This window comes from Suricata suricatta, chromosome 8 (assembly GCF_006229205.1).
Source record: "Suricata suricatta isolate VVHF042 chromosome 8, meerkat_22Aug2017_6uvM2_HiC, whole genome shotgun sequence".
Classification (NCBI taxonomy): Eukaryota; Metazoa; Chordata; class Mammalia; order Carnivora; family Herpestidae; genus Suricata; species Suricata suricatta.
In genome coordinates, this window is record NC_043707.1 from 123,006,844 (window position 1) to 123,032,756 (window position 25,913).

The 25,913-nt window shown below is 50.7% G+C and overlaps 1 protein-coding gene across 5 annotated transcripts; it reads left to right on the top strand.

The window, feature by feature from the left end:
- Nucleotides 1–1,585: 1,585 nt before the first annotated feature.
- Nucleotides 1,586–25,778, top strand: PAQR7 (progestin and adipoQ receptor family member 7). Of its 5 annotated transcripts, none has more exons than XM_029950121.1 (3): nucleotides 15,597–15,613; nucleotides 18,055–18,125; nucleotides 23,685–25,778. In XM_029950121.1, the coding sequence occupies exon 3, from the start codon at nucleotides 23,706–23,708 to the stop codon at nucleotides 24,750–24,752; it is 1,047 nt and encodes a 348-aa protein (XP_029805981.1). In that variant the 5' UTR covers nucleotides 15,597–15,613; nucleotides 18,055–18,125; nucleotides 23,685–23,705; the 3' UTR covers nucleotides 24,753–25,778. The 5 variants fall into 5 exon arrangements, with proteins under 5 accessions (XP_029805982.1, XP_029805978.1, XP_029805981.1 ...); XM_029950120.1 differs by lacking the exon at nucleotides 15,597–15,613 and adding an exon at nucleotides 17,077–17,191; XM_029950122.1 differs by lacking the exons at nucleotides 15,597–15,613; nucleotides 18,055–18,125 and adding an exon at nucleotides 1,586–1,660.
- Nucleotides 25,779–25,913: the final 135 nt, after the last annotated feature.

The window sequence follows — 25,913 nt, forward strand, 5'->3', positions numbered from 1 at the left end:
AGAACTGTAACTGCCGTCTGCAGTTCCCAGCGTGGAATCTGAGGACAGAACCAAGGGCTGGGGGTCAGAAGGTCCTGTGGACTGGCCAACAGAGGGCCTGGGTGTGCACCAGCAATTCCCAGAATAAATGAAACCAGAAGACTCTAGTAAATGGGGACTGTGGACTGGAACGGCGGAGAGGGGTTCCACACAAGTGGAGAATTGCAGATGGAACCAAGGGCTAGGCCCTGGCGCTCTGTTAGAGCCTCCCTAGACTGATCTGTTAGCCCTGGCCTGGCAGGTCCATTAGGTTGGGAGCTCAACACAAAAAGAACAGAGCTCAAACCAAGGGGTGCTTACCGAGGGCCCTCAGAAACGGTGAGGAAGACAGTGAATGCAAAGGGTTTGCTTTGGATCCCACTGTTGCCACCAAATCTGTTAAAAAAAACAATTTAACCATGTAAATTGGCATTATTGAATAATTCGTTAAGACGGGAACATCTCATCTAGCAGGTAGAAAGGAGCTCCCAGGACCTGTGCATAATGGAAGGTTTTTAAAGGTGGGGGGCAAACAAGGAATTTATTAGCAAGAAATGCATTGTTTTAGGCAAGGTCGCCCTCCTAAGGGGGATGGTAGGGGTGTATCAGGGGATTGCCTTCTAGTGTTGACCAGGAAATTCCAGCTGGGCTGGTTAAAGGTTCTATTCCTGGGGCATCGAAACTGTTGTTAGGTTATATAGTAAGTCTCGGTTGACTGAAACAAGGCCTTAACATTAGTGACACCATTTTGGGCCTATGGTTTTCTTTCTGACAGAGTCCTGTGGCATTTCATGGAATCACTCTTAGCTCAGTCTTGAAGTGTGATGTTGACATCCAAAAAGACCTGCATGCCCATGAGGCATTGCCAAGCAAGGTACCAACAATGCAGGAAGAAACCACAATCATAGAAGAGGGCTATTATGTCTCTGGCCCTAAAATCCCCTGGTGACGGCTTCCTTGCAGCCTGCTCTCTCCACCTTCCCACAGAGGTAGGCCAGCGAGAGCAGCAGGAGGGTGAGTCAGACCACCCACCGTCCTCTGCAAATGCCTCTAAGTGTTGTAACTGCACAGTGTTTATTGTATGAGGTCATTCCCAAATGCAACTTTGCTCTGGCCAAACATCCACATCTATGCCAGCCTGGCCCCGACAGTGAGATAAATATCAGTCCTGGGTTGTAAAGTAAATAAGTAAAACAAACACACAAACAAGCGGAAAAAATATAAGTCAGATCCCGGCACCCTGCTGCTCAGATCCGCCCCCCACCAACTCCCCATAGCACTAAGCGTAAAACCCAAAGTCCTCACTCACCGTGGGAAGGCCCCCACAGGAAACTCTCTGATTGCATGACTTGCACCCTCCCCCCTGCACTCCTCGACACGTCAGCCGAGGCCCTGCTTCAGGGTCATTGTGTTTGTTCCCTGTGAAAATCATACAAGGTCGCCTTACCCACTTCCCTGGTCCCCCCATCTGAACTAGCTGCCTCCTGGCCTCCAGAGTCATTCTGTGTCTCCTTACGCTGCTTCATTTCATTCACAATATTCATGTATATTCTCTTTTCCCCATTAGGAGACATGCTTCAGAAGGCCGGAGACTATCTTGTCCTGTGTCGCGGTGTCTGGAATAGGGGCCAGCGCACAGTAGGTGAGGCCTCTGCAAATCCTTGCTGAAGGAGGATGCCCAGCACTGCCCTCCGCCCTTCCTCCCCGCGCCATGAGCCCTGTGTGGCCTGTAACTAGGGACAGTCCCCCTCCCATTGCCATGATCTCTGTGTCTCCCCAGCTCTGAGGTGCTGCGTCTCCTGCCAGCTGTCAAGGGGGGAGAGTGGAAATTTTTACCGGAAGCTCTAAGGACAGCCACTTTCTCAGGCTGTGCTAAGAGGGGCTGAGTGGAAATTTCCACAAGCTGTGTCTGGCAGCATGATGAAGCGACCAGGGAGTGTGGGGAGGGCCGGGTTGCTTGTGAACCTCTGTGCCGGGCCTGTGCCCAGAGCGTGGTGCGTGGTGTGTTCACAGACGTGTTTGCAGATCTGTGCATCTGGAAGACCATCTGCTTAATGCACAGCAGGGCTCCCACGCTATGGTGGGGTGGGCGGCCCTGGTCAAGGGCCGCTCTGACCCTGGAGCCAGGACCTTCAGCTGTCATGAAGTTCTATCCCCTCCTTTTCCAGATGGAGGAGTTGAGGCCCAGAGAGGGGAAGCAATTTGTCCTCAATCACACAGAAAGTGACAGACTCTGAACTTGAACTCACTGAACCTCCTGGGATTTTGCTTCTCTTCTTCTCTTGCATTCTTTTAAAAAATTTTTTTTAATGTTTATTCATTTTTGAGAGAGAGAGAGAGAGAGAGAGAGTGTTATGCCCAGATTTCAATATCATCCCCCAAAACCAGAGACCACCAGGAAGACTGAGTCACACATGCAAAAGCAAAGGGCTTTATTACAGGCTTAGGTTGGCCAGGCCTAAACTCGGGCTCACCGACCTCACCAGCGCAGTGGATCTGCGCTGAGAGCCCCGAACATGGCGGGGCAGGGCCTTTATGGGTTTTGGGAAGGGGGTGTTACAGGAAATTGTGACACAGGTACAGGGGTCCAATCATTATCACCTAACATCATTGGCAGTAACTTTAACCATACACATCGTCCAGAGTGTTTGTTACTTTTGGCGGGACCCAATCACAACATTTAGAGTATTAACCAATTATAGAGTGGACCAGGACCCTCACATAGGGTGTAACTAGCCTTAAGCAATAAGTGATTATCTATAGCTTCTATCTCTAGGCCTGTCCTTAGGAATGTTAAGCATTTTAGCTGGCGGCTTCTGATTGGGGGTCACTAGGGTGGTCCCTGGTAGAGCAATCTGTGCCCTTTTATTGTCTAATGATTCTGAGAAACCAACACTTAGGCCTCCAAGGTCAGAGGGGAAACTTGAAGCCTGTCATGGAATCAGTTTGATTCAGACCTGTGTCCTTTCAAGAGCACAAGTAGGGGAGGGGCAGAGAGAGAGGGAGACACAGAATCCGAAGCAGGCTCCAGGCTCTGAGCTGTCAGCATGGAGCCTGATGTGGGGCTTGATCTCAAGAACTGCGAGATCATGACCTGAGCCGAAGTCGGACACTTAACTGACTGAGTCACCAAGTCTCTTCCATTCTTGCTCTCCTGCCCTTCCCTCCCACCAGTCTCCAACTCATCTTTCCCAAGTGCCACTTTGGGCCAGCCTACTAGGAGCTCGGGCTCCCTGGGGCCATGTCACTGCCACTCCTGTCAGACCCCCAGAGCTGCCTGCCTGTCCTCCACACACCCGTCCCTGCTAAGACCGCATGCCCAGGCTGCTCCCCCTATCAGCTGGATCAGAACATCTGGGCATGGAGTACAGGCATGGGTATATTTTAAAGATCACTGGGTGATTTCATTTGCAGCAGGGTTTGGAAACCACTGTAATAGCCTTGATTAATGGGATCTCCACCTCCTGTCCGAGGGCCCCGGGCTGCAGATCACCTAGTGACTTTTTATTTATCCTTTATTTTTTCCAGATTTACTTTCTGGGTTCATGGGCCCCATGACCAGTCCTGTGTCCCTCCTGCTTCTGCCCTTTGTCCAAACCCAGGACGGCTTGCCTAGGTTGTCTGGTCTGAGACCTGCCTCACCATCACTAGGCACTCACTAAGTATTTGCTGTTAATGATGATAATGACCTCAGTTTGGCTAAGAGGATCCTTGATGGGAAAGAAGGAAAAGGGCTTTGGGATCAGGAAACCTTGGATTCTCATGCTAGCCAGTTCTGTTTGCTGCCTGGGCCCCAGTTTACGCATCTTGAAGGCGGATGGGGTGAGGGGTGAAAACACCTGCCTGGTAGGCTGTTGTAAGGATCAGAGACACTATGACTATATGCAGAGGGTCCAGCAGCTCACCAACCAGCTGCTCTGGGAATAGGCTGCTCTTGCCTGGCTGGGCGGGGGGGGGGGGGGGGATGGTGACTGTTTCCATGGGTGGGAAGGAAGGTGTGAGCCTTCTGAAAAGGATCTTGCCCAAGGGATTTCCTCCAGGACAGGATGACTACAGCAGATCAGTGAATGGGGGGTGTAGAAACCGAAGGGGAGGTGTCTGGTGGGGTGTTCCCTGGGGAACCCACCAAAGTGCCCCATGGGGGACAGAATCAGCATTTGGGTACCTGTCATGCCCAGAGGCACCAATGCCTGATTACAACCACACAATGGCTTTTTCAACCCCTGTCTCTTCCTCTGAGCTATCAGGGAGGAGAAGCTTGAGACTGAATAGAACAGAAAAACGATAGCAAACAGGACTAGACTTTTTAATACCTCGAAAATGAGTTTGTGATGCCTGTCCTATGTACCCCCAGGACGGGGGAGCCACAAGCAGGCACAGATGTCTCCAGAGAAGCTAACAGGGATCTGGCAAGAAAGAATCAAGGGGCTGGGGCACCTGGGTGGTTCAGTTAGTTAAATATCCAACTCTTGATTTTGGCTCAGGTCATGATCTCACAGTTCGTGAGATCAAGTCCTGAATAGGGTTCTGCACTGATAGCATGGAGCCTGCTTGAGATTCTCTCTCCTCTCTCTCTTCTCTCAAAATAGATAAATAAATATTTTTTAAAAATCGAGAGGTTGCCGGTGGCACACTGAGTCTAGCTCTTTCAATGACTGCTTCCCCTGGGGCTTGTCTGGTGAACCCAGTCTGTGTCAGGTGCTGATGAAGCCGCTGTCAAATGCCCATGTGGCCTTGACCCTTTCTCTCTCTGGGCCTCTATTTCTGTCTAGCTGTGAAGTGCCTGCCTTTTCCAAGGGCCCTACCAGACTTTACCAGTCCACGTAAAAAAGATCTGAGGTCTCTCGGTTTCAAGTGAGAAAATTAAATGTGTCTTGAGCAAGAAGCTCTGGTGAGCCGTAGGGGGCCAGGCAGGCAACAGGTCTGAAATCAGGCAGCACGTCTGAAAAATGATCTCCTCTGTACAGTGAGAAACTATGAAATTTTAAATCTGTAGTTTATTTTAAAAAATTATTTTAATGTTTATTTTTATTTTTGAGAGAGAGAGAGAGAGACAAAGCACAAGCCGGGGAAGGGCAGAGAGAAAGGGAGGCACAGAATCCAAAGCAGGCTCCAGGCTCTAAGCTGTCAGCCCAGAGCCCAATGTGGGGCACGAACCCACAAACTGAGATCATGACCTGAGCCGAAGTCGGATGCTTAACTGACTGAGCCACCCAGACGCCCCAAATCTGTAGTTTAAAGATGTTAATTGCAATGTCATTTTTAACAACTTGAGACATAATTCACCTCTTTTATATACAATTTGATGCCTTTCAGGAAGTTTACAGAGTTATGGAACCATCATCACAATCTAATTTGAGAACATTCCATCATCAGAAAGAGATCTCTCAGGTCTGTTCCCGCCCCCGCCCCCGCCCCTGGCAACTGCTAACCTACCCTCCGCCTTAGAGAGTCCCCTGTTCAGGACACCTCATGGAAACAGAATCACGCATTATGGTTTTTGCACCTGGCTTCTTTCATGGCGTAATGTTTCCGAGGTTCGTCCATGTTTTAGCATGCATCAGCACTTCATTCTTCTTCTTCTTCTTCTTTTTTTTTTTTAAATGGCCAAAGAATATTCTACTGGACGGGTATACCACATTGTATTTATCTATTATTGATGTATGTTAGGATTGTTCCTGTTGTTCGGGGTTTATTACAAATAATGTTTCTATGAACATTTGTGCAGAATTCTTTGCGTGAATGTGGGCAGCTTCCTAGGAGAGCCGTCGCTGGGTCCTGTGATAACGCTGTGTCGAACTCTTTGAGGAACTGCCACATTAGGTTCCAAAGTGGCTGCCCAGTTTTGACATTCCCATCAGCAACGTTTGAAGGATCCAAGTTCCTCACATCTTCGACACTTGCTACTGCTTTTCTCCTTAATTATAGCCGCCTAGCGGGTGCGAAGTGGTAACTCACTGTGGTTTTTACATTCCTGCCATGACCAATGATACAGAGCATCTTGTCACGCGCTTCACAGCCCTTCAACATCCTCTTTGGTAAAATGTCAGTTCTGATCCTTTGCCCCATTTTCTAATTGAATTCTTTACCTTTTTACCGAGTTTGAGTTCTTTATATATTCTAGATACGAGTCCTTTAGTAGATACATATCTGCAAATATTTTCTCCCAGGCTGACATATCTTTTTTTAGTTAGCTTCTCATAAATGCAAGGGTTTATTTCTGGACTCGCAGTTCCGTTCCAACAATCTAGGTCTACACTTATGCCAGCAACATAGCGTTTTGCTAGAGGAGCTTGACAGTATATTTTGAAATCAGGAAGTCGTCTACTTTGTTCTCCTTTTTCAGAATTGTGTTGACTAATTTGGGTCCTTTGCATTTTCGTATACATTTGGATCAGCTTGTCAATTTCTACAAAAACTGTCTGCTGGGAGTTTGATACGGATTGAATATATACATCAATTTGGAGAGAATTGCTGTCATAACAATATTGAGTCTTTCAGTCCATGAACATAGACTGTCTTTCCACATATTTCTACCTTTTAAATTTATTTCAGCAGGGGGCACCTGGGTGGCTCAGTTGATGGAGTATACAACTCTTAATCTTGGGGTTGTGAGTTTGAGTCCCATGTTGGCGGTAGAATTTACTTAAAAAATTTTTTTTAATTAAGAAGATAATGAAACAAAATTGTTTCAGCAATTTTGTAAATTATTTTTGTATTTTTTTATTATTTAGAGAGAGAGAGAGAGTGAGGAAGAGGGGCATAGAGAGAGTGAGAGGAGAAAGGGAATCTTAAGCAGGTTCCATGTCTAGCATGGAGCCTGATGTGGGGCTTGATCCCATGATCTTGGGATCATGACCTGAGCTGAAATCAAGAGTCAGACGCTCAACTGACTGAACCACCCAGGTGACCCCCCTTTTTGTCATTTTATTCTACAAATCTTGCATCATCTTTATTCCTCAGTGTTTACTTCTTTTGAGGTGATTATGGGCAATGTTATTTTAATATGGGATAAAAAGAAAAAAAGAGAAAGAAAAATATCCTGAATGTGCAACATTTGAGAAATTTGCAAATTATGGTCTCTTCTACTGATGGGGTATTCTGGAGCTATTACCATTGATCGTTATGTGTTTCTACCAGAAAGATCACTCTGATCATGTAGGACCAGGGAGAATGTTGATGGTAGGGACAATATCTAATTGATCTCCATTTTCCAAGGGGGGAACAGAGTGCCAAGCACAGACTACATGCTCTGTGGAACAGCCATTAGTGCTGGCCACCAAACACATACTTCTTCTCCTGCTGGACTTCTCCACTTCTTGAAGTGAGTGGTGGCCACAAGGCTTGCTTAACCAATGAAATGTCATTCCTGAGCAGAAACCGGAAGGTCCAGTGTATAACCTGCCATCCTCTTGACGTCTGTGGATGTGGGTGTGTGCACCTCAAGGCTGCTCCATCAGCCCGGTTCCTGGAGTGGGGATTACAGACATAGTGAACAAGAATTATAAACTGATTTAAGCTCTTGAGATATTGGTGGTATTTGTTATGCAGCATAACCCAGCTAGCCTGATTCTATTATACAGAGAAATGTTAGTTGAAAAAGTAAATGAAACTAAAGAGCAGAACGTGAAAGTCTATCTTCTCTGATTGAAACTCTGAAAAACAGTGTCTGAATATGGGCTGTAAACTTAAGGAAATGAGGAAACCAAAACCCACTAGGAGTGTTGGAGGAGGAGGTTGTGAGTGAATAGTTTCTCTTTTAAATGTGTCTTTTGGGTTCCTGGACCCAATTCCAATGTGTGTGTGTGTGTGTGTGTGTGTGTGTGTGTGTGCACACGTGTGTGGTGCTTGTGTATGTGTGTGTGTGTATGCATATGTGTGTGTGCACACACGTGTGTGGTGCTTGTGTATACGTGTGTGTGTGTGTGTCAGTGGGGGCTTCTCACACAACAGCAAGCAATTCTCAGACACCAGCAGGATATCAGGAATTCAACCCAATTCTGACGCTATCTACCCAGAGAGAGCATCAGATCCCACAGGTTATGGGCTCAGTCCCACAAGACCACCCCCATCTCCCACTTTAGATGCCTGGAGTTTGGCAGCACAGGGTTGGTTAGCCACACCTGAGGGGGACAGTCTCCAGCGAGGCTGAAGGGTCTTTCTGGAGGTGTTTTTTCCGACAGACAAAATCTCAGGTTGAAAGGTATGGTATTTAAGGTCTTTGCCTAAGGGTTTCCCCTTCTAGCCTTTTCCATTTTTCTCAGCCCAATAAATTAACAGAGGAGGAGGAACTAAGGAGGAAAAGGTGGTGTCTCTCAAAGGGACGAAACAGAAGGGAGCAGGGCACCTGCGGAGGTGTGTTACAGACCCTCTACTTGGGCTGTGTGAGCGCTCCAAGGCCGGAGCTTTCTAGCAGGGGGTGAGCACCACCGACAGTGTTAGGTCTGGTGTCAGTGAGGACAGAGAGAGAGTCACTCCCAATCTGCAGAGTGGTTTCTCCGAGCCCATAAAGAGGAAGGACTGGGAAGAGCCTCTGCCATTCCACGGAGCCCGACAGTGGGAATTGGGAGGACATGGGAATTGGGAGGACACGGGAAAGACGGCTAGGGGGTGGAAGGAGCCTGGAGCACTTGAGTTTGTAACCGTCTTTTCTCCACGGTCCTGGCCCTTTGTAATAAGAGCAGAAATGAGGGGTGGGAGGTTGGTTTTGTTGAGGGGTCTTGATTTGCTGGAGTTGAAAATTAACAATTTTAGTGGTCTTTCTTTTAATGTTTATTTATTTTTGAGAGAGGGAGAAAGAGAGAGAGAGAGAGAGAACAAGTGGGGAGGGGCAGAGAGAGAGGGAGACTTAGAATCTGAAGCAGGCTCCAATCTCTGAGCTGTCAGCACAGAGCCCAACACGGGGTTCAAACTCATGAACCGTGAGATCATGACCTGAGCCAAAGTCAGACGCTCAACAGAATGAGCCACCCAGGTGCCCCAAATTTTAGCGGTCTTTCTTTTAGATGACTCATCTATGGTATAAATGAGCTGGTTTGCCAATTTAAATCTGGAGTGGACATAGTTTCCTGTTCCATCCTGGTCCCTTTAACTAGGAGACATGTCCTGGTTTAACCCATTAATGAACATGGAGTTAAATGCTCCTCAGGCAGATCCAACATCCAAAGGAAGACCAGAATTTTCTTTAAAGACAATTTGGAGTCAACTGTAGTGGTTGTAAACAGGTTCACGAGGCTTTTGTGTGCAAGCCTGAATTTTGTGAACTTTGGTCCAATCAGCGGGCTAAGGACAAGCTACTGTAAATATTTGGTGGACATTTTCCAGTGAGCATTCCAGCATCAGGCTAGTTTTATCCAGTGTTTGGCCTGGTCCTCACCAGAAAGCATATGGTCTGCTATAAATCTGATTAGAAACCAGGTTGGTGGGGGGCCTGGCTGGCTCAGTCAGTAGAGCTTGCAACTCATGATCTCGGGGTTGTGAGTTGGAGCCCCCCGTTGAGTGTAGAGATTACTTAAAAAATAAAAGCCTGGAAAAACACAAGAAAGAAACCAGGTTGGCGAGTTTGAATAACTTAATTCTTCAGCAAAGCTACGGATGTCCCCTGTGACTTTAGGAAATGCTTCTAACTACGGCTTGCCATTTGGCCTTTGTCCCGGGAACATAAAAAAAAAATCTTCAGGTTTATTTGGAGAGGGGGCTGGTGTACAGCGAGTACAGGAGTGTGGCACCAGCAGTGGGGTCTGGGACGAGAAGACAGGACAGAAGAAGAGGCCTCAGGAGCCCTTCTATTCTTTCTTTCTTTGCCTCAGTTGGTCTAGAAATTGTATTTTGCAAAGGAGCAGTTTCAGACTCCTGACAATGTCTGGAAGCTTCCAAATACCCATCAAAATAGGCATCCCATGCTGTTTTGACCATCTTGTTTTTTATTTATGTTTTAAAATGTTTATTTTGAGAGAGAGAGAGAGAGAACACGAGCAGGGGGAGGAGGGAGGGCAAGTCAAGAGAGGGAGAGAGAGAGAATCCCAAGTAGCTAACTGAGCCACCAAGGCGCCCGTTTTGACAATTTTAGAGCCATGAGTGTCCAATTCAGTTTTGAGAAACGTAAGTTTGGGGAGACTGAAAGTTTCCTGTCATGACCATTGGTGTTCTAACTTATTTTTATTTTTTAATGTTTTTTATTTATTTTTGAGAGACAGAGAGAGCAGGGGAGGGTCAGAGAGAGAAAGAGACACAGAATCTGAAGCAGGCTCCAGGCTCTGAGCTAGCTGTCAGCACAGAGCCCAACACGGGGCTCGAACCCACAAACCGTGAGATCATGACCTGAGCCGAAATCAGTCGCTCAACTGACTGAGCCCCCCAGGCGCCCCATGCTCTTACTTTGGTGAAGTGATCTGTTTAGTTTGAAATGCACGTGAGGAGGGGCGCTGGGTGGCTCGGTCGGCAAGCCTCCGACTCTTGATTTCAGCTCAGGTCATGATCTCATGATCGATCAGGCCCCGCACTGGGCTCTGTGCTGTCAGCACACAGTCTGCTTAAGATTCTCCCTTTCTGCCCCTCCCTGCTCTGTCTCTCTCAAAATAAATAAACATTAAAGAAAAAAAAGAAATGCATGTGAGGAGGAACAGCAGCTTTTAAATGTTTATTTTTTTATTTTGAGAGAGAGTGAGTGCGTGAGAATAGGAGGGGCAGAGAGAGAAGGAGACAGAATCCCAAGCAGGCTCTTGCACCATCAGCGCAGACCCCGATGAGGGGCTTGAACTCATGATCTGTGAGATCATGACCAGAGTGAAGCTGGACTCTCAACTAACTGAGCCACCCAGGCACCCCTATTTATTTATTTGTATTTTTAAAAGATTTTATTTTTTTAAGTAATCTCTATACCCAACGCGGGCTCATACTTACAACCCTGAGATCAAGAGTCACATGCTCTACCGACTGAGCCAGCCGGTGCCCGTCAGATAAGGTGACATTTAAACAGACACCTGAAGGCAGTGGGGCAGCAGACAGAAATTCAGCTGCTTGGAGCCAGGCCCAGCTTCCCGGCCATGTGACCCGTGCGGTGGCATAGGACTTTGTGGTCAGGAGGGTCCCCATGCTTGGCTTCCTGTTCTGTTCTTGCCATATTGAAATTCTTAATGGTTGAACAAAGACTTGCATTTTCATTTTGTACAGGGCCCCAGAAATCACACTGGTCCTTTCTAGGGCAAAGTGAGTTCCAGGCAGAGGGAGTATCAAGTGGAAGGGTCAGGAGGTAGGAATGTGTTGGCAACCTGGAGTCTGGAGTCAGAGAGAAGTCCGAGGTTGGCTTCCTCTGTATTTCTGCCCTTTGAGCCCGCACCTTCTCCCCTGTTCTGACCTGCCCAGGGCTGTCGCAGGGCACATGGGAGGGTAGTGACATTATAGGTTCAGGAAAGGGCTGCCTTAGCCTGTACTTGGCTTGAGCTCTGCAGACTTGGCAGGTGTTTCAAGCTGACTCTTTTATTTGGTGGGGGTGGGGGGTAGCCCTGGAAGTCCGGGTCTGGTTTCCCCCCCAAAGCAGAGGCTGAGACAGAGACTTAGACGTGAATAGTTGGTTTGGGAGGTGACCCCAGAAAGCGGAAGGGAGGGAGCAGGGAGACTGAGACGAGGAAGCCTGCGAAGCATTAAGGGCGGAGGGAGGGTGTCTTCCAGGTTGGCTCCAGAAAGCATGATGCAGACAGAATGCCTCCCAGAGTTGTCTTCTCCTGAACAGGAGGCTGGAGCTTTCTCCAACAGCTTCCACGAGTGCTGCTCTCGAGGTGCTAACAGCCTGAATGCCTAGTCTGCACCTAAACCGGCAGGCTGGGCTAGAGCCCAGAGGCTGGGGAGGGTGGAGGCATGCCCGCTGTAGAAGGGCTGAGAGCAGCAGGCACGGGACTGCCCACTCCTGTGGAAGCTGAAATTGGGGTGGGCAGTGACTGTGTGGCCCGGGCCACTCTTGTGTTTGCGGTGCTGGGGACAGTCACTGTGGGGCCTCATCTCCGGATCCCTTGAGAAGGGCCAGCTGTCTACGATGCCTCCCACCATCACAGGACACCCCAGGGACACCTCCAGCCACTTTCTGCCCAGGCCTCATGGCCCCTGCAGGAGGCCTCCTGGGGCTGGATCTAAGGCTTGTGGTGTGGTTCAGGCCTGGGGGCAGCACACGCCTGTGGCCTGCTTCCGTGGAAATGCGGTTGGTTCCCTCTACCACTGGCTTCTGCTCTGCTCCTACTGACAGCCCGTCCCCTTTGGGGTTCTTGGGCAAGAGTCAGTCACTGTGCCATGGAGTCCCAGGGGACACCCCCTGACCTCTCTGGTGTCCTTGAAGCCCCCTCACCCCATCCCTCTCTCTAATCTCAGACTCCAGTCCCCACACTGCTTTCAGGATAAAGCCCTCCACCTTGGCGAGGCTCTCTTCATTCCAGCCCCTCCCTGCCTTTCCAATGCCATCTGTTGCCTCCAGGTCCCTTGTGCCCCAGCCCCAGAACATGATGGCTCATTCCCGAAACTCACCTGGCCATTCATACCTCTGCACCTTTGCACATGCTGTTCCTTCTGTCTAGAAAGTCCTTTCCCTCCTCATGGCTTGGTGGACAGTTCCTCATCTTGTAAGGCTCTAGACAAGTGGACTTTAGGCAGAGAATTTCTGTAGGCAACTGGTACCCATCCTGTGTCCCCACTCCACCACGCACAGTTGAAATCGTGGTCTTGGGTCAGACCCCCTGGGTTTGAATCCTGGTTTTGCTCTGCGTAGGAGTCAGGAATTATTTCAACAATGCTGTGTAACAAACCACCTAAACATTGCATGGGGCCTCTAACAAGCCTTTCTTTTTCTCAGTCATTGGCAAAGGGAGGGAATAAACAACTGACCTAGAGTAATAGTTGGCATTTGTTTAGCAAGCACTCTCGGCCAGTCACTGTGAGTACTTTATACCGATTATTCCATTTACTCTTCATGCCAACCCCATATGGAGGTTATTGGCCTGTTTTAGAATGGATGAACTAGATATCCATGGAGGTTACATAACTTGCCTGGAGGAAGGGGCAGAGCTAAAGTGTGAACCCAGGCAGGATGCACTCAGTGTGTCACTGCTTTGCTGCCCCCCAGTGAGTGGATGCCCTTGTTTTGGGGGAAAGATAAGACTGTGTTCAGGACAGTTCAGGCCCCACATCCTTTCTCTTACTTTGGGTGCACTGAAGCCCTTCCTGGTGGTCTCCTAGCTCAGAGCCTGACTTCTGAGGCCCTTTGACTCTTGAGGCCTGCCTAGGAACCTGGTCTCCCTGGGCACCCTGTTTCCCTAACGGCTGAACCTGACGCCTGGAAGGGCAGCTGGATGATGTATAGGTCACTGGATAGGTTCCCCACCCTCTCCTAGGGTCTGGATGCAAAGGGTTACAGGGCTTTGGGCTCTGGGAGCAATGGAGGCATTGGGCCTCATCCAGGTCGCTGAGCTGCAGGAGGGCAGCGAAGGAAGGTGCCCTTGGCTGCCTTGGAGCCGCTCCACCCTACCTGGGCTGGAAGAGGAGTTGGGAAACAGCAGGGTAGGGAAGGAATTGTCCTGGCCTCACAGCTTCACTCCTTGTTACCAGTACCATGTACCAGATAAGGACTAGGCTGGGATCCAGGCCTGCCACTAGCCAGCTGGGTGGCCTTGGGCAAGTAGCATCTTCTGGAACCAGTTTCCTCATCCACAGAATGAGATAATGAAGGAACACCCTCGGGGGCCTGGGTGGCTCAGTCGGTTGAGTGTCGGACTTCGGCTCAGGTCATGATCTCATGGTTTATGGGTTTGAGCCCCGCATTGGGCTCTGTGCTGACCGCTAGCTCAGAGCCTGGAGCCTGCTTCACATTCTGTGTCTCTTTCTCTCTCTGCCCCTCCCCTGTTCATGCTCTGTCTCTCTCTGACTCTCAAAAATAAATAAATGTGAAAAAAAAAGATTAAAAAAAAACCATGTCCAGTACAGAGCAGTTGTTCCCAAACTGGAAGCTAAGTCTTTACCTTCCAAGTTTTCAGTTTTTATTCACTATGATAGAGTGTATCCCATCATATAGAACATATAGAATGTAATTTCAGGGGTGCCTGGGGGGCTTAGCCATTTAGGTGTCTGACTTAGGCTCAGGTCATAATCTCATGGTTCATGAATTTAAGCCCTGTATTGGGCTCTGCACTGACAGTGTGGATCCTGCCTGGGATTCTCTCTCTCTCTCTCTCTCTCTCTCTCTCTCTCTCTCTCTCTCCCCCCCCCCAAATAAATAAATAAACCTTAGAATATAATTTCCATAATGTCCTTACTTGTTCATTCTCTGTACCCTACCTGTTCTAAATGATGGGATCTTCTATGCTATCTTTTCTAACCTCATGGGTAATAGGGAATTCACTAAATTGTAGGGTTTGGGTTTGTCTGAACCTGTTGAAGTAAAGACCTGTTGCATCCTATTATATTATGACTATATCTGTTTTGTTATAATATAATAAGGAAATATACATTCCTTTAGTATTCATTACAGTTGACAAAGAACCTTCATACCCACTGTTTTATTAATTCTCCTAACAACCTGTTGGGTATCATTATTTCCATTTTATAGGTAATAAACTTGAGGCTGAGGACAGGGAGACTTGCCCAAGGTCACATGGCCAGTTAGGGGTAGCACCAGGATGTGGATCCTGTCACCATGCCCAAGCCTCCTGCACAAGTCCCTCTGAATGGACTCAAAACTCCCTGAGGCCAGAGCAGTGTCCCCCCTTAGCCTGTCCCCTCTCTGCTCTGTATCCATCAGGCTGTGTACACCCCAGATGGGGTGGGGGTGTCTCCCACTCTGTCTTGTCATCGCTGGTCCGGTATCTGCTGAGGGCCTTTTCTATGCAGGGATCCCTCACCCTTTGGGTGCTCTCACTTCTGGGGGAGATGTTATACTAGGGAGTAGAAAGTGGGGGTTTTAATAGAGGTTCAAACACCAGGCCCTGGGCTGGCCCATCAGGGGAAGCTGCTCACGGAGAGAGCCGAGGTGGGAACTTAAATAGGGGTGCAGAGGCGAGGGGGGTGTCCCCAGGCAGAGACACGAAGCTGGGGAAGGCCAGGCCCATCTCGACCAGAAAGAGCCCAGTGAGCGGTGCCATGTGTGGCTTCGGGGCTGGGCGGCGGGCTCTCGCTGGACGCGTCCGCGCTCCTGCTACAACGTGCCTGGCGCCCGCAAGTCAGCTACCCCCCACCCCCGGGGCCCTGGAGCTGGTGGTTGGAGATCGCGGAAGTGGGACCCGCTCAGCTCAGCGGGAGCCTCCGCAGCGCCGCCGCCCAGCCGCGGACTCGGGCAGCCTCTTCTGCTGTCCGGGCCTGCGTCTCCGCGTCTTTCTGCACGATGACCGGAGGAACTCCCGGGCCTCCGTGGTCCTGGGTGTGGGGAGCCCCCGGGCCGCCGCGTGCAACACGTAGGCGCGGAGGGGGGAGGGGGGAGAGGCCGGCGGGTCACTCGCGCCCCACCCCGCCCGCCTCCGGGCCGGCCCACCCGCCGCCCCTTTATCAGGCTGCCGGGCGCTGGGGGACGCCGAGGGCGGCGGTCCGAGTGGGCCTGCTTTGCCGTTTCGCTCCGCCGCAGGTACCGGGCTGGGGAGACGGAAGCCGGGGGCGGCGGGCGCAGGGGTGCTCCCGGAGCGGGGAGAGAGGCTGGAGTCGGAGCACTTCTAAGGGTGGAAGGATGCTGGGAGACCAGCTGGAAGGAAGCACATCTGAGGGAGTGTCCAGGGTGAGGGCGGGCCTGGGCCGGCCGTGGTGAAAGGTGGGGGGCTAGCTGCTCCCCCAGCGGCGGGAGGAGGATCCAGGGAGACTCCAGGGGCAGAAGGTGCATGAGTACTTAGAACTGGATGATGTGAGGGGGTCCCCTTTGGGGGGAGCCTAGGCCCATTGGGATGGGGAAGCCTGCCCTGGTGTCAAGAAAACATGGAGGTTTCCCCGACCCAGTGAGACAAGGGGAGGGAGCCCCACACCACCCATAGCACTTGCTTCAAGCCTGCAGGCTTTAAGGACCCTCTCCCCAGAGGTTTCCCTGGGGCAGTGCATTCAGGCCTGGCCTGAGTAGGGGGGCCTGGTCAGGCCGCCACAGGTGAGTTTGAAGGTTTGATGGATTCCCAGAGCCTGGCTGCACCTTGATGGATGGCACCATGACCTTCTGTTTAGCTCCTGTGGAAGAGGGTCCAGCCTCACAACCAGAGGCTTGTGGCACCTTTGAGGCTCTTGGTGACAGGCTGCCTGTCTCCAGCCTCAGTTTTCCTAACCAGAGGGGCCTTTGCTGGCCAGTGGTGAAAGTTGGGTCCCTTTCCCACCACTTGTGCTGGGTTACTGTAGCCAGCTCACCCAACCTCTCTGGGCCTGCTTTCTTCTTAGAGGTTATTCCTTGTCCTCAGAGCATTTGTGAGTCTGAGTTCCACAGAAGAATTCCTCTGAGTTATTTATTCTATCCCGATCACAAATGGAGGCCCAAAGTGTGGTTACAAAAATCAAAAACGATGTCCGTTCAGTATTGGAAGAAACAGAAGGACTTTTTCTTTAAACACATCCTGCCGAGTCAAGGAATTGGTTTGCACTGGAGGAGGTGAGCCAGGGATGAAAACTTTGCTTGTGTAATCTGTGGCCACCCACCCGGTGCCTGGAAGTTGACCACAATGGATAAAGGGCGAGAGCACTGGTTTTGGAATCGGATGATGTGCCCTGCTATCTTGCCTCCTGGACTGTGATGCCAGCGTACATGGAGGTTCAGGATTGCTTTGAGGGAGAAGTGAAATGTACTTGGGGCTTGTATATGGTATTGGCCTTGTGAGGACCCCTCAAGGAACATGTACCTCTAACAACTCCTGTGTTAAGGCAGATACGGCCTTACTATCTTATGCATGTATGTATGTATGTATTTTTAATTAGGTTCCACACCCAACTTGCAGCTTGAACTCATGATCCTGAGATCAAGAGTTTCATGTTCTACCTACTGAGCCAGCCAGCCTTCTTCCTCCTGCCTTACTATTATTTTTATCTGAGCTTAGACTTTGTCTTCCAGGGCAAGATAAAGTTGTCTTGAGGGAGTGCGCTGAACAATGAGGGCCCAGAGACACAACAATGAATATTTTACGTGTGAGATGGAGGCAGGAGACAAAGTTGAATTATAACCAACTAATACGCATAATAGGTGATTATTTTTGTTTTATTTTGTTTTTAGTTAGGCTATTAAGCTCCAAGAAGGCAGGGTATTAATACCTTTAGTTCTAACCCTTAGCTGTGAATTAGCTGGTCTATTAGTTCCATAAGGAAAGTGTTTTATTTGCTTTGTTCACTGCCGAACCTCCAGCGCCCGGCACATAGTGGGCCTAAAACAAATACTGGAATATCTCAGGGCCTGAAGGGACCTTTGAGGTGACTGATTAATTCACTGTCTCCCTTGACAGCTGGAGAAACAGGGCCAAAAGGGGAATGGACTTGTCCAAGGTCACACAGGGAGTAAGGGGCTGAGCCAGGACTAGAAGCCAATAAAAACAGCGGAACCATACTATGCCAGAGCTAACATCTTGCATCAGTAACTTTGTTTTGCTTTCACAAGAGCCCAAAGGGTAGCTATTAGTATCCTTTGATTGTAAACGAGGAAATAGGCTCAGAGAGGTTAAGGGACTTTAGCGAAGTCACACAGCTGGTAAGTTTCAGACTTGAAATTCCATCCCCACATAAAAATGGGGACATGGCTTCACTTGAAATAGTCTGCCAGAATGGTAGATGCCCTCCTTGGGGCATCAGCTCTCTCCAATTCTGCGTGGTCACCACTGCCGAGGTGGCTTCTCTCGGGGCTGGATTTTCCTAGGCCCATGGCATTTCGTTTGTGTGGGTGGGCCCTGCCAGCGCAGGGAGGCTGTCTGCTTCATTCAACATGTGCCCCAGCCCTGTCGCTTTTTGCCTGCCGTGTGCACTAACATCTCTGGGATGGTAAAACCCGGGGCTCTCCCACCTCAAAGCCCATTTGCTACCCCATCTGGACAACTTGGCCTTCTGTTTTGCTCCCAGGTGCTTATGGGAGTTTTTGACCGTGTGTATCAGACCAGGAGGAACTGGGCAAGCCTTGGCTGAGGAGCTAGGTGAGGAGCTCGCCCTTGTGTTTAGGAAAAGGAGAATGGGAGGTGGGAGGGCAGAGGAGGACAGAGCTTCTTGGATTGACAGGAATTCCCACTTGAGCCCTGGCGATCTCAGTTCTGAGGCTCAGCCAACCTGGAAGCTTCCCAAAGCTGCGAGACATGCCCTGGCCAGACTTCATGCCTTTTGGATCACCTGCTAGCATGGTCTGCCCCTGTTAGCCTCCCACTGGGGGGATGGGCAGCCAAAGCGGCCACCTTTCCCTGGCACTTTCATTTCCCAGCCACCTCTCTGGGGTCTGTGCAGAAGTGCAAATCTTCAGGGCTCTGTGACTCCACAGGATTTACTCTGAATGGTCTATGCTGGGGAGAATTTAATTGTTAAATAAGGTCAGTGTCTCCAGAAGTTCAAATTCCAGCCAAATTTCCCTGGTCCTTACATGCATCCTCATAGAAAGGTAAATATTTCAAGGGACAAGGTTAACTGAAGCCCCCAAGTCCAGTGGAACCAGCTATTGACAGCTAAAAGAGGACATTTTTTCAGAGGCCACTAAGCGAATCTCTCAGGCGGAGGTATTTCAAATACCACTACTATTAATAATAATTAGTTACTACTACTACTAATTAGTAATGGTAGCAATCATTTATCGAGTTGCTAAACTGTGCCGAAAGTTCTGATAAGTTCAATCTTTATAAGGAATCTGCAGTGGATAATATTATAAATCTCATGAGGGACTAAGGATCAGAGAAGGTGAGTCACCTGTCTTAAATCACACAGCTAGTATGTTATGGAAGCAGGCGTCAAACCTGGTTTGTCTGAATCTGAAGTCCATCTCCTTCATGAGCCTTCATGGTATCTGCTTTCTCCCTTAGTCCTAACTTCTTTCCATTATGATTCCTGGTGAGTAGGGCACAGAAGCCAGTCAAGTTTGCCTGATACCCGTCAACCAGGCCCTGGTCCACCTGGTCTCAGCCCAGCTTTGCCCACTTTGCTGTGTGATCTTTGCTAAGTCACGACTTTGTAGCTGGCCCTGGGTTTCCCCAGATGTTTCCTGTGGAAGTTAATGCTGAGCTTCCTTCTGCAGCCACCGCCTGGCTAGGACGGCAGTTTTTAGCCTGGATTTGGCCATTTCAGAAAATGGTGTTAGGAGGGGAAGAGAGAGACGGAGGTTGTCCTTAGCCCCACCCTCTGGTGACATCACACAAGACAACCTCCAGTCCCTGGAAGCCCCGCCCTTAGTGACCCTCACCTGGGGAAGTACCACCAGGTGCTTGGCATCTGGCAAAAACTTGGCCAGTCCCACAGCAGAAGCCATCGGCCCCCCCAGGCTGGGGAAAAACCCCTAGGTAACCTAGGCTTGGAGGGGGGACGAGGAGGGGGCCATGAAACAGGCAGGTCCCAGCAGTCTGGTAGGCAGATGACTCAGGATCCTCTGGGGGTGGCCTCTGGATACTTCCCCTCATCCAGCTCTTGCTGGCCCCCTGCACCTGCTCCTTTCTCCTGGCTTCAGGGGCTGTATTCCCTGGAGTCAGGAGACGGGAATGAATTCTGAAAACAGACCTGTTCAGATGTAATGGGGCTGGAGGGTGAAGTCTAAAGGAAGTAGAGAGCAGTGTCTCTTTATCCCCGTATGTAGCCTCTGGGGTCTGTGCTTAGGGTCCACTGGGTCTGGTGGAGGAGGAGGGCCCTGAGTGAGCTGTCCCCTCCTGAGGAGGGGGCTGTGAGTTAGGGCTTCATTGGTGTAGGGCCAGTGGGTGGCTTGGCAATGTGGGGAGACTGAGGTCTCTAGAAGCGTGTCAGTTCTTGGATGACTAAGAAAATAATTTATGAGAAAGGTCTTGGCTACCTGCTTTAGACCATAATTTCCCAAAGTAGGATGGAGATTGGTGTGACAGGAGGCAAGGCAGCAGCAGAGTGGCTAAGAGTACCTGTACTAACAGTCAGAGAGCTGGGTGCAAATTCTGGCTTCTGTGTGTGTGTGTGTGTGTGGGTGTGTGTGCACGTGCGCGCACTCCTAACCTTAAGAAGGAGCTCCTAACCTCTCTGAATTTCACTAGCCTCAACAACACAATGGGCATAATACTACCTACCTCAAAAGGCTCGTTATGAGAATTAATTGTAACAAGGTTATAAAGACTGAGCACATAGTAAACACTTATACATTTCAGCTAGCTTTGTAATATAATTATTACTAGGAAAAGAATCCTTGGTCAAGTTAACTTGACAAAGGTAGGTTCAACAGAGGGAAGTTGACTTCTCTGCTGTAAGACTTCTCAGAGGCTTTAATAGGCTGTTCCACCTTGGGAAGTTCTAAGGGTGGGATATGGAGCCTTGGACTGTATTGAGTGGATCACAGGGACCCAGGAACTAGGCCACCATCACACATTATCATTCCCTGGTCTTTTCCCTCGGGCTGGAATGGAAACCTTGCTGGATTGAGCAGTGGTGGGGAAGGCCCTTTGGTCTGTGGGCTCTGTTTTCTCGGTGTGAAACCAAGGGTGCTGCATGAGATGCTTTCAGAGGCCTTCTCTGGTTCCCCAAGGTTCTGAGTTGGGAAGCCAAAGTTGTAGACAGCGGTGAAGGCTGAAGCCTGGTCTCTTGGGGAGGCGAGGACCTCCATTGCTGGTTCCACCACTAGCACAGCAGGTCAGGGGGTTCTCGTGCTCTGGACGGAAGTGGCCAGCAAGACTGTCTGAAGAACAGGAAGTGGAGGGGCCCTGTACTCCCCTCGTGCAGTAGGGTAGTAACTTATTTAACTCCTGCCTCCTTATTGGACCAGGAGAGGCCAGAGACCAGAACTGACTTGAGAAAGTAATGTGGGAGGAGCTTAAGGATGGAAGTCAGGCTAAGGTGAGGAAGCCGATGGGCTGGGGGCTTGTCTTGGATGCTGCCTTTGCCTGGCAAGCTCCTGGCAGTCACTTGGACTGTGTATAAATTATCAGGAGGCTTTTGGGGTGTTTGTGGTGCTGCTGGCGGCAGAAACATCAGTGCTTTATCCTGCTCAGATCTCCTTGCCTGTTACAGTGACTGGTGCAAATGTAGATGCAATCAGTAACTGATGAAAGATGGACGGGGCGCCTGGGTGGCTCAGTCAGGTGAGCCTCCGACTCTTTTTTTTTTTATGCTTTTTATTTATTTTTGAGAGACACAGAAAGAGAGTGTGAGCAGGGGAGGGTCAGAGAGATAGGGAGACACAGAATCGGAAGCAGGCTCCAGGCTCTGAGCTGTCAGCACAGAGCCCGACGCGGGGCTTGAACCCACGAACTGTGAGATCATGACCTGAGCTGAGGCTGATGCTTAACCAACTGAGCCACCCAGGCGCCCCTAGCCTCCGACTCTTGTTTTGGGCTTGGGTTGTGGTCTCACGGTTGTGGGATTCTCTCTCTCCCTCTTTCTCTGCTCCTCCCCTCTCTCTCCCTCTCTCAAAATAAATAAATAAATGGAGAACAGAAAACCAGGACGCTGAGTCCAGTAAGCTTATTAGAATTTGCGGGGTGGGAGTTGTCTGGCATGTGCTAGTTTTTCAATAGATATTTTGAATACTGATAAGCCTGAATTAAGCAATTGGTCCCAGTGTATATAGGGTGTGTAATTAGGGAATGAAGAATGGCACTTGGCGCCATGTTTTGCAAAGTACAGTTTAGGGTAGTGGTTAAGACTGCAAACTAGTTCAGATTGTGCCTCTGCCACTTCCTAGCTAGTTTGGCGGGGGCGGGGGGGGGGGCGCGGGTTCAGGGTCCTTAACTTCTCCATGCCTCAGTTCCTTATCTGAAAAATGGGAATAATGATCGTACCTACTCACAGGATGTTAAGAAGCATAAATGGGGGCACCTGGGTGGCTCAGTTGGTTGAGTGTCTGGCTTTGGTTCAGGTCATGATCTCACAGTTCGTGGGTTCGAGCCCCGTGTCGGGCTCTGTGCTGACAACTAGCTCAGAGCCTGGAGCCTGTCTTCAGATTCTGTGTCTCCCTCTCTCTCTGACCTTCCCCTGCTCACGCTCTCTCTCTCTCTCTCTCTCTCTCTCTCTCTCTCTCTCTCTCAAAAATAAATAAAACATAAACAATTTTAAAAAAGAAGCATAAATGAATCAATTATACATACAGTGCTTGAGACGTGTCTAGCACATAGCAAGTACTGTATGAGCATTTGCTATGATTTGCTTTCATCTCGATAACTCTCCCACACTATGAAGTTCCCGGTGGGGGGCAGGAGGCGGGGTTAGGGACCAAATCTTTTCCCTCTCTGCCCTTCCCTGGACTGAGCACACCTTCTCAGGCAGAGGAGAGGCTCAGTGCTAAATGAACAAATAGATGGATGAATGACTATGTTCTATGTGCTACATTGTATAACCTATACAGCGGAAGTGGGAGGAGGGCAGTAAGGAGGTCCCCGGAAGTGGGACTGTGAACTGGCCCTAAAGCATTTTAGTGGGGGGCAAGAAAGTTGGCACACAGTGTGCAATTAGGTGGCGAATGAGGGTAGGGATAGTGTCTTGAATGCCAGGCTGAGGGGTTAGGTTTGATTTCTTTGGAATTAGCAACCATGGGTGGGAGTGGAACAGGTGGAGGAAGGACCTTTTGAGGGGAGGTGTGGCTGAGAGGAAGGGCTGTTTTTATAGATCAGTTGTACTGGGGACTTTTAGGGGAGGAAAGCGTTTTTTTTTTTTTTTTGAGTTGGAGACTTAAAGGTATGAAATGTTACCGGGATGCTGTTAGGTTCTTTGATTCAACAAACACTGAGTGCCAGCTACCTGCTAAGTACCAGGGATCCACAAAATAATGATGCAAACTGCCTACACTTTATGAGCTCATATCAACAATTTTAATGCTCATGGGGAATGTTATCCTAGTGAAATGATGGGTATGTTATGGTAGGCGCTCAAGTGGAGAGGTCATCATCAGAGGTTTGAGGGGCCGGGGAAAGTATCACAGAAGACATGGGTTTTGAGGGATGATTAGGAGTTTGCCATGTAGGTAAGAGGAGGGAAATGTCTCAGGCAGAGGGAACCGCTTGTGTAAACCTAAGCCAGCCCAGGGGTGGGGTGAGGCTGTGCCTGGATGTCAAGTGCACTGTGGTTGAGCAATGAGGCTGGAAAAAGTAGCAGGGGCCAGATCACATAGGGTGATGGAGGGTCAGTGGGAGACCTTGGTCACTCTGAAGGGGCCAAAGGTAGAGGCAGTGGGTCTGTCAGCAAGGTCATTGTCACCACCAAGTGAACACGGATGGCAGCACGAACATAGGAGAAAACAACAGGGGCTGCTGTGTGGAGCCTGGACTGGAATGGAAATGGAATGGAAATGAATTCATTCCTCAGAAGTTTACTGAGCACCTACTATACGCCAGGCACTGTTCTAGGCACTTGGGATAGAGCAGAACAGTCATGGGGTCCTCACTGAGCTAGCTCTTCCTTAGGGTGACTCCTCTCTTCTGAAACTCAGTGGGGGGACAAGGGGGGAGAAAGGAGGGACTGAGAACTGGGCTTCGGAGCCTCCCTGCTGCTGCTCGTGGCGTGGTCCAGGGGCGAGGATACCTATCCCCTGACTTTGCTCCGGCCTCTCTTCCCAGCTCCCTGCCTGGCCCACGGCCATGGCCACAGTGGTGGCCCAGAGGCTCAGCCATCTCCTGCCCAGTTGGCGGCAGGCCCACCAGGAGCCTCAGCCCTCTGGGCAGCCCGAGCCTGTGTTCACAGTGGATCGCACCCAGGTGCCACCCCTCTTCTGGAAGCCGTACGTCTACGCAGGCTACCGGCCACTGCATCAGACCTGGCGCTTCTACTTCCGCACGCTGTTCCAGCAGCACAATGAGGCGGTGAACGTGTGGACCCACCTGCTGGCGGCCCTGGCGCTGCTGCTGCGGCTGGCCATCTTCGTGAGGTCGGTGGACTTCTGGGGAGACCCGCACGCCCTGCCCCTCTTCCTCATCGTCCTTGCCTCCTTCACCTACCTCTCCCTCAGTGCCCTGGCTCACCTCCTGCAGGCCAAGTCCGAGTTCTGGCATTACAATTTCTTCTTCCTGGACTACGTGGGTGTAGCCGTGTACCAGTTTGGCAGCGCCCTGGCGCACTTCTACTATGCCATCGAGCCTGCCTGGCACGCGCAGGTGCAGACTGTCTTCCTGCCCCTGGCCGCCTTTCTCGCCTGGCTTTCTTGCACTGGCTCCTGCTACAACAAGTATATCCAGAAGCCTGGCCTGCTGGGCCGCACTTGCCAGGAGGTGCCCTCGGCGCTGGCCTATGCCCTGGACATCAGCCCCGTGGTGCACCGCATCCTGGTGTCCCCTGACCCTACCACAGATGACCCGGCTCTCCTCTACCACAAGTGCCAGGTGGTCTTCTTCCTGCTGGCTGCCGCCTTCTTCTCCGCCTTTGTGCCCGAGCGCTGGTTTCCCGGCAGCTGCCACATCTTCGGGCAGGGCCACCAGGTCTTCCACGTCTTCCTGGTGCTGTGCACGCTGGCTCAGCTGGAGGCCGTGGCCCTGGACTTCGAGGCCCGGCGGCCCATCTATGAGCCTCTGCATACCCGCTGGCCCCACAACTTCTCCGGCCTCTTTCTGCTCACCGTGGGCAGCAGCGTCCTGACCGCGTTCCTCCTGAGCCAGCTGGTCCGGCGCAAGCTGGACCAGAAGACCCAGTGAATGGGGGTTGGCGGCTGGGAGGGAGGGAGGTGTCATGGGCACCAAGGGGTCTGGGCTTGGCTCCAGATGGGAACAAGGCCTAGTAAAGTTGCTTGTGTCTGGCCTGTGGTGACTTTCTGGCGATGCCTGAGCTGCCGAGGGTGGTAGTGGCGGGTCCTTTGGGGATTTGGGAGTTGGCCGGGAGCTGCTGGGGCTTAACTCTGGGCCTTCCCTGGCTCCTTGCCTTGGGAGAGGAAAAGAGATAAAAATGGGGGCTTCCCTGGTTTGCCTCCCCCTCCTCCCCACCATCGCCCCTCACTAGGGATGAGGATCAGGGATCAGCTGTGCCCAGGACCTTGGTTTGTAGCTTCCAGATTATCTGAGAGGGGGTGAAAGTGGGATTTAGGCCAGAGTCTGCTTTGATCTGAGAGGCAGAAGAGGCCTGAGCAAGCCCCCTCTACCCAGATTTCTCTGGCGGATAGGAAAGGGGGAGGCTCCAAATGTGTGCAGCCTCCTCATACCGTCCCTTGACCTTCAGCCTGGAGTTTTAGAGTTCCACGAAGTCCCCAAAGGTAGAAGATTGTGCCGGGTGGAAATGGATCCCATCAGTGCCTCGTCCCTCTTCAGTCAGCTCCCCACACAGTGAGCCCCAGCCTCTCTTGCTCTGGCCTCCATGTCCTTCACATCCTGTTCCCAGCCTCTCTCCTGGTTTCCTTGATCATGGTTCAGGTGTGCGTCCAGTGAAACGTTTCCTGGGCCTCTGCTCAGAGGCAGGCCATCAGCTGGCCTGTGCATCAATGCAGGAGGATAAAAGCTTTAATATCAGAATGATCTGTCAGGGGAAGTGCTGAGGGGGGAAGAATCAGTGCTGCCTGTGACCCTCAAGGTCTTGGGTTGGGAAGGGTGAATAGGAGTTTGCAGATGAAGAAGTGCATTCCTGGTAGAGGCAAAACGTATACAAAGGCCAGAGGTACGAAAGGATTTCAGTGGGGCTGTACTTAGGGGTGGTCTGGACTCTGATGCAATAAAGTGACTGTGGTAACACCAGCCTCTGCTTTTGTCTCCTCTCCCAGGAACTCCCATGGACCTGCTCACTGTGTTGGGGAGGGGAGTGATCCAGGGGGAAGCTGGGGCCCCCAGGGGTGGGAACAGGGGGGAAGAAGGCAATTCCTGTCTTACCTT

Bases quoted from the DNA above. Each gene is read 5' to 3' on its own strand.
- PAQR7 (XM_029950118.1), top strand. From the start codon at position 15,377: ATGACCGGAGGAACTCCCGGGCCTCCGTGGTCCTGGGTGTGGGGAGCC. The intron at 15,614-23,684 runs GTACCGGGCTGG...CTCTCTTCCCAG, and splicing joins GCCGTTTCGCTCCGCCGCAG to CTCCCTGCCTGGCCCACGGC.